Genomic DNA, 14,071 nt, shown 5'->3' with positions numbered 1-14,071 from the left:
ATAATTTTGTTTAGAAGTATCATCCCCGTCCTCCCAAACAAGGGGAAGGATGGAGAAATGTATGTACCAATGTTCTCATATGACCATACTTTTAAACAAAATAACTTCCACATGGATATAGGTTCTTCCTTGTATAAGAATCCATGGTAATGACCTAGCCTAAAATCTGCCCCATCTTTATGTTCAGGATGTTATAAGATTGACAGGGGTTACCACTTTTGCTCTTATACAGAACCAAAGTGCTTCAACATTTCTTGGGAAAGTAAACAGTTTTGCTTGTTGAAAACTTAAATTTATTCATATCTCCCCATTGAATTATTTGGTCAATTGTGAGTTGTAATTTTCTCTCAACCATTGACACTATAGCTCCAACAAATAATATAGAGAGATCATCTACAAACAATGTCAAGATAATATCTTGAGGAATGTACTCTGGGGAGTAGAACATTCAACAGATCTGTGCAAGATTCTTTCAGACAAGAGCACTGTTTGAACATGCTCAATCGACTTGAGTCGCTGCTCAGGGGTTTTATGTTATCCCTACATTGTTTCATAGTGGAAAGGCTTTGGTTCTTACCACTGCTTTACCTACTCACTTTGGAGTAGTACAGGAAACTTTTGGGATTCTATCAGACTCAGATGATCAGCAAATTTTGAAAGTGCCTTTCAACATCACTGAGAAACTTAATACCTTAAGCTTTGATGCCCCCTTTTTTCCCCGTTTTGCTAATTTTTCAATATTTGGTTAAAGACATCTGGGTTCAAAGGGACTGATTGCTCCCACACGTGAATGGTTCCCAGATCAGTTGTTTGTCTCTTCCTTTGTTGGAGAAGCTCCCCACTTTCTGAGGTAAAGATACAGCTTGGTTCCCGATCCAAGTTTTCAACTTTGATTCAGACCTGAACTCGCCACAAGCATCAGCAGGACTCTTTAAGAGAAGAAGGTTGACAGTCTTGACCTCCAAAAGAGCTCAAGGTGTGTTTCATGAGCTCTCATGTCTCTTAAATGGTCCCGCTCGAGTCCATGGTAGCCTCGGCAAAGAGAGTAGGAAATACTGTAGCATATCTAGCATATCTTTTTTCTGTGTGTGTACTCATTTTGAAGGATACAAGATCTCCATTGCCTGACTTCGGGAGTTTGTGGCTAGAACCTACAGTCCAGCCAGGCATGACTTCAATCCTTCTCTTACCTACAAAAGCAACTAGTAGGAACCGTAATGATTTGCTTTTCTGTTCTGGGGCAGGGGAACAATATGACTTTCTTCAGTAAAGAAGGAATAAGGAAAGATTCCAAAACTCTGAATTTACTCTAGCTGCGTGCAATAATCGGACACTCATTCCCACAAGGGGATGATAGTACAACCCTAGATTTGATGACATGAAACCAGAATATCAGTTCTATCCAAGCTCTCAGGAAGAAACCTATCAGAGCTGCCTTTTGCGTTGACAATAATTTGTTAGCAACAGACGACCTTTGCTGCTCATAACATAAGGACACACAGTACTTAAAGGTTCCTGGACACTTTTATCTGTAAACTAGTGGTAAGGGCTTCTTGTCCCCATGAGACAAGATAATAGTTGTGACGTAAATCCAAAATGATAGGTAAAACCAACTGACCTTTTACCCTTGTTTCTTCCCCTTCCTTAGGATGCACGTCACTAGCTTATTTGCTGTACCGGACGATGGATGAAGGTGAGCCACTTGACTGAGCAACTTTTCCTGGCAATAATTTTGTTTAGAAGTATCATCCCTGTCCTCCCAAACAAGGGGAAGGATGGAGAAATGTATGTACCAATGTTCTCATATGACCATACTTTTAAACAAAATAACTTCCACATGGATATAGGTTCTTCCTTGTATAAGAATCCATGGTAATGACCTAGTCTAAAATCTGCCCCATCTTTATGTTCAGGATGTTATAAGATTGACAGGGGTTACCACTTTTGCTCTTATACAGAACCAAAGTGCTTCAACATTTCTTGGGAAAGTAAACCAGCCAGTTGGTTATAGCAACTTCCTCTTCCTCCTAAGAATAAGTCTTCTATTAAAGGATGAGGGTTTGTATCCTTATAAGAACAAATAACAAATTTTTTAAGTAATTTGTATTTTTCCTACTACTGTATACAAACCAGGGTACCTTAAGTCAGTGGTTCTCAACCTATTTAGCGAGTGAACCCTAAACCAATTTTGGTAGAGATGTATAAATAGGTATTGGAAGAACTGTATGATTTGTGTATTAATTTATTACATGGCAACTGTTAAAATTAAGTATAATATTTATTGAGGTTAAATGACAATGGCCAGTATTTAGGGCTTGGCCTTGCTGTGGGGCTCTACTACAGTCTGTCAAATTTACGAAGATATAGTTGTACCTGTGGACAAAAACACACAATGCCATATTTCCGATTTTGTATTTCTAAAATAAAGAGAAAAGGATGCCATTTGATGGTTATAATCAATGCAATTACAGTACTTTAAATATTCAATGTCAATTATATAAAAACTCAGTTTTCATTTGTTATAGTTTTGTATCATTATTCAGTGGTACAAACATTGTCACTTTTCTGATATAGTTTCTCAGGTCAGTGATGGACGTTCATTAATCGGCTTTCGTCACAAAGTATCCCCTGCGGACAGGTACTGATAAGACTCGCCCACGTGCTTGAGCGCCACACCAAGCTGCAACCCAACTGGGAAGGGATGCAAATAAGAAAAACAAAATAAAGGAAGGATATAAAAATGAAATATAAAATTTATAAGATGGGGAAATAGTCATTATATTAAGGAAATGTTAAATCAAACTAATAACAATAAAAAATGGAGAGCATATTGATTTGCCAAGGAAAATAATTAAATCACTGTTGTAAGAGACATAAGAAAAAAAAAAAAAAAACATTTGGCTCTGGCCTTCTGAGGGAGATAATCTTTTAATAGATTGTCAATTCCCAAAGATTACAAGAATTTAATGGTATGAGAAACTATACTACAAAGTTGGAAATATGGCAACATGCGTTTTGTCCTTAGGTACACCTCAATCTTTTTTTGTAAATTTGACTGACAGTAGTAGTGATTAGTTAATAATATCCATATTCCACAGAGAAAAATTAATAATTAAACAGGCCTAAGTTTATTATAATCCCAGTTAGTGAGACACTTGGCCCTGCTTTTTTTTTTTTTGGGGGGGTTGGACAATGTTTCTAGGAAATGTAGGTAACACATTCATGCTATTAAAAGTATATTTTACACTATAATGGGAAGTGTCGGAAAATTTTTAAATATTAATTAACACTTCAGAAGTTGGTGGATTGAAATTTTTTTTTTATTATTATTATAATTACTTTTTTAATATCATCTGGAAACCCCCCAAAAGCATCTAGAGGGCCCTCCTTGCCACCCGCCAGTACTATTGACATCTATTTATAAATTTTAACAGATGAGTTCCAGCTATGCTGAAAGCATACTCCTATTAGAGGACTCAAGTTTGTATAGTTAGAAAAAATATTAAATACTTTGTGATTTCAAAGATACATACTACTGTATGTAAGTAAAGAGAAGAAAGTTATGAAAAGTACCTAGCAATTGAAGGAATGCTGCAGAGAATGCTTATTACTGTCCAGACAAGCATTCTGTAAAGTATAACCTATGAATAATGCATATGTAAAAGGCACTTTTTTGTGCATAGAATTGCTTATTTAGAGGTTGCAAATGATAGTGTCCATTGTAGATTATAGGCAATGAATAATAATAATCTGGGTCAACAAGCCCTGTTGTTGATTGTTGGATTTCTTGTTTTGTATCTTTAAAAAAAAAAAAAATTAGATTAATTGGGAGACACATTTTTTTAAATAAAAAATACTTTCATAGTTTTTGATAATGATTTTTTTATTCTTATGTTGGATATATCCAACATAACATGTGGACTAACCTTGTCCTAGATGGATATTGGCAGAAGTTCGATATAGCCAGGTTAAAAAAGGAGGGCGACTCTTAGTTTTACTCCTGTTAGTAGTTTGCACAATAAATGGTTAGTTTATTGTTTCACTATTGATTATCATACAAAGATTGTTACGTATCTACTGTTTGTATCGTGTAATTTTTGACATGTTTTCATGTTTTGGGCTAATTATAAGGTATCTAAAGAGAGACATAGGGTTTATTCTTTTATTATACAGCATGGAGAAATAGGCAGTCTAGTAGTGCTGTTGACATGGAAGTGTATATATTTGCAGATTTTTCACATTGGCAGTTATTTCAGTTACCTAAATCTTATGATTGTTAATAGCTGACTGGTTGAATTAATTTTTACAAAATTGAATTTATTTCCTTCATATAAATACTACATTGTACCTAAATTTTCAGATGTAAACAGTTAAAGTGTTAAAAATACGCACAGTATGTGGGTGACTAACTTTATAATTGTAAATAAATGTTATTGTGTATCTATGAAGTTGCTTCATTAATAGTGTACCCATTGTGACTAAACAGTATTTTTTGTTATTGCAGATTTATTTTAGCAAGACATCTTTCTAAAACTCCAACTACGGAAGGTAATTTCTATATTTCTTAAATTACATTGTTTTTATGAATATTACTTATAGATTGCATTGCTAGTATCTCATAAAAAGCATATTTTTACTTTAAAAACAAAAATTAATTTTTCTCCATGTCCTATATCCTCCCCCTTATCAAACTAATGAGCACTGGAATTTCGAGTGACTTCTGTGGGTCAAAACCCCTCTCACTGGTTCAGGACCTCACCTTACCTTTTGGTTACTTCACAGGCAGCACCTCAAAAATACTTCCTCCTCCGTTTGTCAGGCAGTTGAAGTACAGTATTACGATATCCTGACGGATATCCATACTCCCCTGCCAGTAGATCCAGTGTTATCGGCTTGAGCCACAGGTGCATCCCCGGACAAGTTGGCTTTGCAGCCAATTACCTTTGCTTTGGGCAACATGGTTGTATTGGAAAGGGTTACGATGGCAACCCTTCAGGCCTCTTCATGAATGAACCATTGGTCAGATACAGTTGGCTACCTGGCTGACAATGAAGATCTATCCAGGCCCAAGAGGAAGAAGTTTTCAATGACATTATTATGTCCAGAGCCAAGACTGTCAAGTTTCTGGCACACAATGCTGCCAGTCATTGGGCCAATTGGGTCCTAAAATTACCGAGTCTCTATCGTCTCTAGATTTATGAAACAGGAGCCGACAAGGGAGGTCCTGCTTCAGCGCAACTCCTCTCCTTCCTTGTTCCCTGTTGAGGCGGTAGCACAGAAATGGAGGAAAGCCAGCCAGGACTGCCTTTCCTCAGGGCCAATTTATCTTGCCCCTCCTCTTCAGTATCTCTTGTGCCTAAGGTTCAAACAGCTCCACGGCAAGCTCTTAAGCGGTTTCCTGATGGCCAAGAGTCATTCCCACCCAAGTGAAATGCCACAAAGGAAGGGGAGGCAGAGCCACCAAACGAGGACAACGCTTCCACTAGGAAGGGCATACCCCCTGCGATACTCCCAGTGGGGGAATACCAGCACCTCGGGTGGCAGCATTGGGAGAACCAAGGAGCTGAACCTTGGACTAAGTGTCCTTTGGGAAGGGTATGTCGTACCTTTCACCAGTTCTCGCCCTCCCCTGATTCGTCAGCAAGAGATTGGCGAAAGACATCGCCCTTTTGGCAGAAGTCTTAATGTTAGAGAATGCTCTCCAGGAGGTCGTGGACAGATCCCCAGGCTGCTTCAGTTCACTCTTTCTTGAATAAAAGGCATCTGGAGGCTGGAGACCAGTCATAGACCTCTCAGCCCTGAACGAGTTTATGCTTCTAACCCCGTTCAAGATAGAGACTGCAGCCACAGTCTGACATGTGATCAGACATGGAAACTTCATGTGACCGTGGACTTAACAGACATGTACTTCCAGATCCCAGTCCATCCCTCCTTAATGAAGTACCTGAGATTCCATCTGCTCTACAGGATATACCAATTCAGAGTGCTACGCTTCTGCCTGTCAACAACACCTCAATTGTTCACTCTAGTTTCAGGCTGGTCCCACTCCAACAGCATCCATCTCCTGCACTATCTGGAGTATTGACTGGTTCTGGCGGACTCGGTGGAGACCCTTCTCCTACCTTGAGACATCCTTCTCGAGTTTTGCCATGATTTAGGGATCTTGATAAATCTCGAGAAGTCATCTCTGCAACCCAAACAGGATCTAATATTCTGTACTGGGAATGCATATCAATACTCGAATGGGAAAGATCTTATCATCTCAGAGCAGAATTGAAAGGTTCCAAGAAGTGGCTTTTCCTTTTCTGTTGCAGAGGTCAATGGCAGCTACTATTGGGGCACATAGCTTTCCTGGGATGTTTAGTCCCCAATGGTCGCCTCTGCGTTAAATCACTTAGTGCCAATTGAAGAACAGCTGGTCCCAAAGCAGGGATCCTCTGGGGAAACCCATCCCGATAGGACCTGAGTACAGGAAGGATTTATTTTGCTGGGTGCAAGACTCCAACCTTCGTCAAAGTGTCCTTTTCTCCCCTCCGGACATGATGCTCTTTATTTTCAGTATTCATATTTTAACATTTATATATTTACTTTTCTGGGCACTGCGTAAGGCCTAATTTAAGTCGACAGCTATGCCTCTCTCTATGTTAATTTCCTTCTATTCCCTTTGATCTGTAAGATGAATTGAAATTTTTATATTTTGTTATTGAACCACATTACTTTTATTGCCAATTTTGTTATTGCAGATTTAATTTTTTTTATTCTAATCTGATGTTATCTATACTTTTCTTCTCTCCCTCAAGAAGAAAACATGGTTCGAGTAAGAAGACCATCTGCACGAAACGACTGCCCAATATGTATAGACCCAGCGAGGTTTGCAGTAGAAACAAACTGTGGACACATATTTTGTGGTAAGTGGTTGTATGAGGAGTGCCAGAATACAGGACTTGGTGAATGCAAGTAGGAAGAATTTTAAAGCAATTTTCTAATATATTTTGAAATTAAAAGGAGACCATTCTTTAAATATTCATCATTAACCTTTATGATGAAAGTGCATGCTTTAATGCAAACCCTTGCTATATATAAATCTACTTGGGCAAACTAGAGGTCTAGGTATAGGTAAAGAACTGTCTTTAAACTTGTACTTTATGTTCTTCCCAGATATCTCTGTGGTAAGAAGTTATTACTTTTGCAAACTTTCAAATATCCAGGTTTTTATAATTTGTTTCACCAGCTTCTGTTCTGCTTCCTAAATTCAATCTTTATGTGGTCAGTAGTATTTCTTTTCATTTCTATGAAACTTCACTGATGTTTATAGTGCTTCTGTCTTGAACCTGTTTAAATGTCGACGCCTACGGCAAAATAAAAAACATTCCATTTTTCTCCTTGCAAAGTAACTCCTTTGGGAATCATTGTACCATCTAGCAGTCAGTGACAACTAACTGGTTGATGATGCTTCATACAGAGGTAACTCAGGTTAAGAGTTTATTTCATTCTGGGAGCGAGCTCACAAACTAAATGCATTTTTTTTAAGCGAAAACGGTTTTTTCCATAAGAAGTAAAGGAAATTCACGCGAATGTAATCCACACATCTATAAATACACATGTAGCCTGCACTCATTTTTAAAGGTTTGTAATGCTAATTATTGAACAATTTTATAACCACTAACATTAAAATATAAATTAATAATTACAATATATAAATAGGAATTTTGACAAATTAACTCGCACTTCACCTTTGAGGAGAGTGCTGGCAGGATGAGGAGGAGGAGGAGGAGGAGGAGGAAGTGGTGGTGGTGGTGATTACTGTTTGGAATGAGTATCTCCCTTAATGGTTAATTCTGGTTAAATGTTGGGAGTTCTCTTTCTTGAATTACTTAATTTTCACTTTTTGACGCAGTCATTTATTTTTACACTCTTGCATTCACTTTTAACAAGGCACCTATCTAGAGATGACTGCCTTTGCCTTTTTTTTATAATTACATGAAAATGTGACATTGTATTATCGGTAAATAGATTTGCTGCTTGCCCTCCCGAAGCCTTGTGTGTGTGATGTATTTCTACAAAATTTTGCCAGATTTCTCATTTTTAACATCTCCCTAATTTAACTTGAAGCAAGAGGCTTGTTTCTCTTCCTCCTTCGTTAAAATATCCCAACAACCTCTTGCTGTTGCCCCATATATAATTCCAACAGCAGCTTGGTATCTTTTTCAAGAAGATCGTTAATGTCTTCCTAGTCCACCAAACACGTTATTTTTCCTAAGAACACAATTTCATTGTCAACTGCCTCCCGTATGAGTTTGAATCTCTCCTAATTGCATTCAGCAATGCATTCAGGCTACAGTTACCTTCAAGCAGAATTGAGGGTTCTGTTGGTGATCCATTCCCAGGCTTTTTCAATTATTTTGAGGCAGTTGACGATGTGGAAATGTCCTTTCCAAAACTCTCGAAAAATGAGGTTGGTCTCTTTGGTGTCCTTGAAGCATTGCTGAAACTTTTTTTGTATAAAGCTTCTTGATATTAGAGATCACCTGCTGATCCATGCGATAGAACATTGGAGTGGTGTTGGGCAGCAGGAAGGACAGGAGCATTGTTCATGAGTAACAAAGCCTGCAGTGGGAGGTTCCCCATAAAGTACTTTTTTTATATCGGGTCCAAAAACCTCATTGACCTATTCCATATACAAAATGCGAGTCACTTGGCTTTTTAGTGGTGAGCATTGATATTCCCTTTAAAGCATTCCCAGCTATTGCCACTAGAGTCAATTCCCAATCAGTGGGACAGGTTGATATTAGTTTGAAAGCCTTCTCTAAAATGACAGTTGCAAAGATGAAGAGGCCTGTTTACCATGATAAATTATGGTAAACAGGTAAGTGTACTAGCTCTTAAGACCACAATAGGAGATGACCATCAAAAAGCATGAGTATCTGCCAGTGGACATCAGTATCAGGGCTGCCAAGCACCCTGTTGAGTGACTAACCAGTATAATGTACTAACATGACTTAGCAGGGGAGACCAAAATAATGTAACATTCCCAATAAAGTAGGTGTGGTGCCACATGGTTTATAGTCACCCATCTTGGAGTTAGGGACTAGTTTTTTCTCACTGTAATAATACAACAAATATCTCACACTGATTTTGCTCATTAATCCGGGGGTTTAACTTTACCCTTTATGAATGAATAACCTTTGCTAATTAGATAAAAATTTAAGACATCTTAATATTTGTATTTCAGTAATACCAAAGGGTTCATAAGATTGTAAGGCACTTCATATGACAATAGAATATGAACTTCTGTTCAGATCTGACAGCGAACGCTCAGTATTCAAAAGAACAGGATGAGGTCACATGCTTCTTCTTAATGGATCAGATGTCTTTTCCCTGAACATTGTTTTGTCCTTTTCTCTTCCTGGTCATACTGGGGATGATGAAGATTAGGTTGATGTATTTTGCCATGAAGCTTTATTTTTTCAATATTAAACTTACCCGATAATCATGTAGCTGTCAACTCCGTTGCCCGACAGAATTCTATGGAGGGATACGCCAGCTATCACAATACTAGAAGGGGGTGTACTTACCAGCGCCACCTGTGGCCAGGTACTCAAGTACTTCTTGTTGACACCTCCTCAATTATTCCTCTGTCGTGCTTCCGGCAAGACGTTCTGGGATACGCTTATGGTCTTCGAGTTTATTCACGGCTAATTGGTGAAGTATTCTCTCAGATTAACGGCTGTCGCTTTACTGGAAACCTTCTTATATTAGCTAGATAGCTTTTATATAGTCCTGATTAACGGTTAACGATTTTTTGCTTGTTTTTGGAACCCCCTTTGGCTAACTCTTTGGATTCAAGATGTCTGACATTTCGCAAGCCCCCTCCCATAGACGATGTAGGTCTTGCAATAGGCGTATTCCGAAGGCCTCGGTAGATCCTCACACCGCTTGTTCTGACTGTAGGGACAGGCCCTGTCAGTTAGAAAATCGATGTGAGGAATGCGCCGGACTTTCGGAATTGGAATTTGTCCGTCTTTTGAAATATTCAACTAAGTTAGAGAGAGGTAGAGTTAGGAGGAGTTCTTCTCACTCTTCACTGTTTTCCTCACCTCATGATCCCTACCTTTTCCTACCCCTGTAGTGGCTACCCCCGAACCTACTGTTTGCCCTCCGCCTGATATGTCTGTTGTTTTGCGTGCTATTCAGGCTTTAGGCGATAAAGTAGAGTCAGTGGTAAGTGACCATAAGTCTCTGATGGCCGAAGTTAAAGAACTTAAGGTCAAGAGTGCAGTGGGTGGAGTTAGTGCCAGTGCTGTGACGAGTGCTAGTGTCAGTGCAGTGCCAAGTGCTAGTGTTAGTGCCAGTGTGGTGCGTGAGGATTTTTCTGTGCGAGCCAGTCGTCCTCCCAGTCCGGGACCTCTTGCAAGCTCCCAAGCCCAGGGGAGAAGCAATGTCGAAGGGCATAAGGGTTCGGCAGGCCTTGTTAGGCGCACAGAATTATCCTCGGTGGTTGCGGGCGTGTCTTCCAAAGACCGTCACTCCCACCTGCAGACGATTGAGCCCGTCTTTATCTCGTCCGCTGATCAACTGTCAGGGAAGAAACGTTGGTCTCAGGTCTCGAGACCGCTTAAACGTAGAGTCCAGTCCGCGAGTGCTCAGCCAGGTTGCAGTCATTGGCTCAGCTCTGACTCGCCTCAGTCATCTGTCGACTGTACTCCGCCCAAGAGGAGTAAGGTTCTGCCACAACAGAGCTCGACTGTTAAGGCTTTACCTCAGTCTACTGTCGTTTCTGCCCATCCCAAGTGGACTCTTCTTCAGTCCATGCAAGCACAGCTTTCGGACTTGATGCGCGAGTGTCGGGCTGAGAGTGTTGCACCTCCGCCTCCGCCTACACTCCCTCCGCCTGCTCTCGCTCCGCCTGCGCTCGCCCCGCCTGCGCTCGCTCCGCCTGGTCGCAGCACCATCTGCCAGGCGTACGATGTTGAGCCACATTCTGAGTTCGCTGTTCCCAGTGGTGTTCAGCCTCAGCCTTCTTTAAGGCAACCTTTACTTTGGGATCAGGAGGATTATTCCACTCTTCCTCCGCCTCCCCTTGCTGCTCCACCAGTGGTGCAACTCTCGGTTGAGGTACAACAACCTCTCCCGTCCATGAGTCAGTCTCCTCAGCTCTCGCTGCAGCGAGCTCAACCCTCCTCAAGGCAAGCTCCTCTACACCCTGGACTTGCGCCTCAGGAGCCTCAGCTTGCGAGAACTTTACCTTGTTATGCGCAGCCTCAACCTCATCATGCTCCGCTCATACCACAGGAACAGGAACTTGCTACTCCGCCTCCGTCCACCGCTCAGCAAGCGCAATCCTTGGGTTCAACCTCTCATGCTAGGAGTCAGCCTCCTCCACCCATGCGCCTTCCTTCTGCTTCGTCTGTTGTTCAGCCTTTGCAGTCTGAGCCTCAGGTTTTCCCTCAACAGTTACTTGAAGAGGAAACCACTGTTATTGTTCCTACTCGTTCTGACTCTGCGGTTCAGCATTCTTGTCCGATCTCTTCGCTACACTCTGGTGATGAGGTGTCGGATGATGAGGAGGCACACCTGGATCCCTCATCAGATGTGGATGAATCCAAGCTTTCTCCACAGTCTATTGATTTTCGTAAGGTCTTGGCTCTACTTAGGGAGGTTTACCCAGACCACTTTGTCTCTGCTATTCCCCGCTCTCCACCATCTGAGTTTTCGCTGGGCGTACAACAAGCTAAGTCCACCTATACTAAGCTAGTCCTAGCTAGATCCTCTAAGAGGGCTTTAAGGATCTTAGGGGAATGGCTGCAGTCTAAGCAACACCTTGGCAAGACTTCCTTCATGTTCCCTCCAACGAAGCTCACTTCGAAAGCGAGCGTTTGGTATGCCACAGGGGAAGCACCAGGCTTGGGAGTACCTGCCTCTGCCCAGGCTGACTTCTCAAGTCTGGTAGACTCGCCTCGGAGAACTGCTATGAGGCGCTCTAAGGTTTGTTGGACCTTCTCAGACCTAGATCACTTACTGAAAGGGATGTTTAGAGCATTTGAAATGTTCAACTTTCTCGACTGGTGCCTGGGGGCCCTCAGCAAGAAAACCTCTCCTGCGGACAAAGATTCTGCCATGCTATTAATGTCCTGCATGGATAAGGCCATTAGAGATGGATCGGGTGAGCTAGCGTCGATGTTTGTATCAGGGGTGTTGAAGAAAAGGGAACAACTGTGTACCTTCCTTTCCGCCAGCATTACACCTTGCCAACGGTCACAACTCCTTTTTGCTCCGCTCTCGAAGTTCCTCTTTCCCGAAGAGCTGGTTAAGGACTTGTCTGCTGCCCTGATACAAAAGGATACACACGATCTTGTAGCCTCATCGGCTCGTAAGTCTAAGGTTGCTACTTCAGTCCCCAAGACTTATCGCTCCCCAGTGGCTGATACCCCTGCTACGAGGTTCATACCGCCCTTTCGTGGTAGAGCCCCCAGCCGAGGAAGCTCCCGTCCAGACTCTCACAGGAGCAAGTCTAGGAAAGGATCCAGGACATCTAAAGGAAAAAACTGACTCTCCGCATCTCCAGACAACAGTAGGAGCCAGACTCAAGATCTTCTGGCGAGCCTGGGAGAAGAGAGGTGCAGACGCCCAGTCTGTCAGTTGGCTGAGGAACGGTTACAGGATTCCATTCTGCCTCAAACCACCTCTGACCACATCGCCCATCAACCTCTCTCCCAACTACAAAGAAGAGGACAAGAGGCTAGCATTGCACCAGGAGGTGTCGCTACTTGTGCAGAAGAAGGCAGTGGTTATAGTCCGGGACCATCAATCCCCGGGCTTCTACAACCGTCTCTATCTTGTGGCCAAGAAGACAGGAGGTTGGAGACCGGTGCTGGACGTCAGCGCTCTCAACGAGTATGTCACCAAGCAGACGTTCACGATGGAGACGACCAAGTCGGTCTTAGCAGCGGTCAGACAGGAGGACTGGATGGTCTCGTTGGACTTGAAAGATGCATACTTTCACGTTCCTATTCATCCAGACTCCCAACCTTTCCTGAGATTCGTTTTCGGAAAGGTTGTCTATCAATTCCAAGCCCTGTGTTTTGGCCTAAGCACAGCTCCTATGGTCTTTACTCATCTAATGAGGAATGTAGCAAAATTCCTACACTTGTCGAACATCAGAGCCTCCCTCTACCTAGACGACTGGCTGTTGAGAGCCTCCACGAGTCGTCGTTGTCTGGAGAATCTCAATTGGACTTTAGACTTAATCAGAGACCTAGGTCTATTAGTCAATATAGAGAAGTCTCAACTCATTCCCTCCCAATCCATTGTGTACCTGGGAATGGAGATTCAGAGTCAGGATTTTCGGGCTTTTCCATCGGCCTCCAGGATAAGCCAGGCCCTAGAGTGCATCATGAGCATGCTGAAGAGGAGCAGTTGCTCAGTGAGACAGTGGATGAGTCTCACAGGGACCCTCTCATCACTGGCCCTGTTTGTCGAGCTAGGGAGACTCCACCTCCGCCCTCTTCAATTCCATCTTGCAGCTTATTGGGACAAGGGTTCGACTCTCGAAGCAGTCTCTATCCCTATCAACCAAGAGATGAAGACCACTCTCCTGTGGTGGAAGCACAACCTCCTTCTCAAGGAGGGTCTATCGTTGGCCATTCAGACCCCCAATCTTCATCTCTTCTCAGATGCATCGGACTCGGGCTGGGGTGCAACCTTGGACGGACGGGAATGCTCGGGAACGTGGAACGAGGAACAAGGATTACTCCACATCAACTGCAAGGAGCTGCTAGCAGTTCATCTAGCCCTGTTGAACTTCAAGTCCCTCCTGCTAGGCAAAGTGGTGGAGGTGAACTCAGACAATACCACAGCCTTGGCTTACATCTCCAAGCAAGGAGGGACCCATTCGAGGAGCCTATACGAGATCGCAAGGGACCTCCTCATTTGGTCAAGAGGTCTAAACCTCACTCTGGTCACGAGGTTCATTCAGGGCGATATGAACGTCTCAGCAGATCGCCTAAGCAGAAGGAATCAGGTCATTCCCACGGAATGGACCCTCCACAAGAGTGTGTGCAACAGACTTTGG

The 14,071-nt window shown here is 42.3% G+C and overlaps 1 protein-coding gene across 2 annotated transcripts in view; it reads left to right on the top strand.

Moving 5' to 3' along the window:
• The window catches only part of LOC137623258 (E3 ubiquitin-protein ligase RNF170-like), a 71,739-nt gene that overhangs the window by 49,030 nt on the left and 8,638 nt on the right, over window positions 1-14,071 (top strand). The window contains exons 3-4 of one of the 2 annotated variants that reach the window (XM_068354013.1): window positions 4,505-4,548; window positions 6,804-6,908. In XM_068354013.1, the coding sequence (XP_068210114.1) occupies window positions 4,505-4,548; window positions 6,804-6,908 (149 nt within the window). Of the gene's footprint in view, window positions 1-4,504; window positions 4,549-6,800; window positions 6,909-14,071 lie in introns of both variants that reach the window. The other variant, XM_068354012.1, reaches the window with a different exon arrangement.

The sequence above is a fragment of the Palaemon carinicauda genome, chromosome 30 (assembly GCF_036898095.1).
Source record: "Palaemon carinicauda isolate YSFRI2023 chromosome 30, ASM3689809v2, whole genome shotgun sequence".
In the NCBI taxonomy this organism is placed as follows: domain Eukaryota; kingdom Metazoa; phylum Arthropoda; class Malacostraca; order Decapoda; family Palaemonidae; genus Palaemon; species Palaemon carinicauda.
Note: the sequence above shows the minus strand (reverse complement) of the source record. Positions and strands in the feature narration are given on the sequence as shown.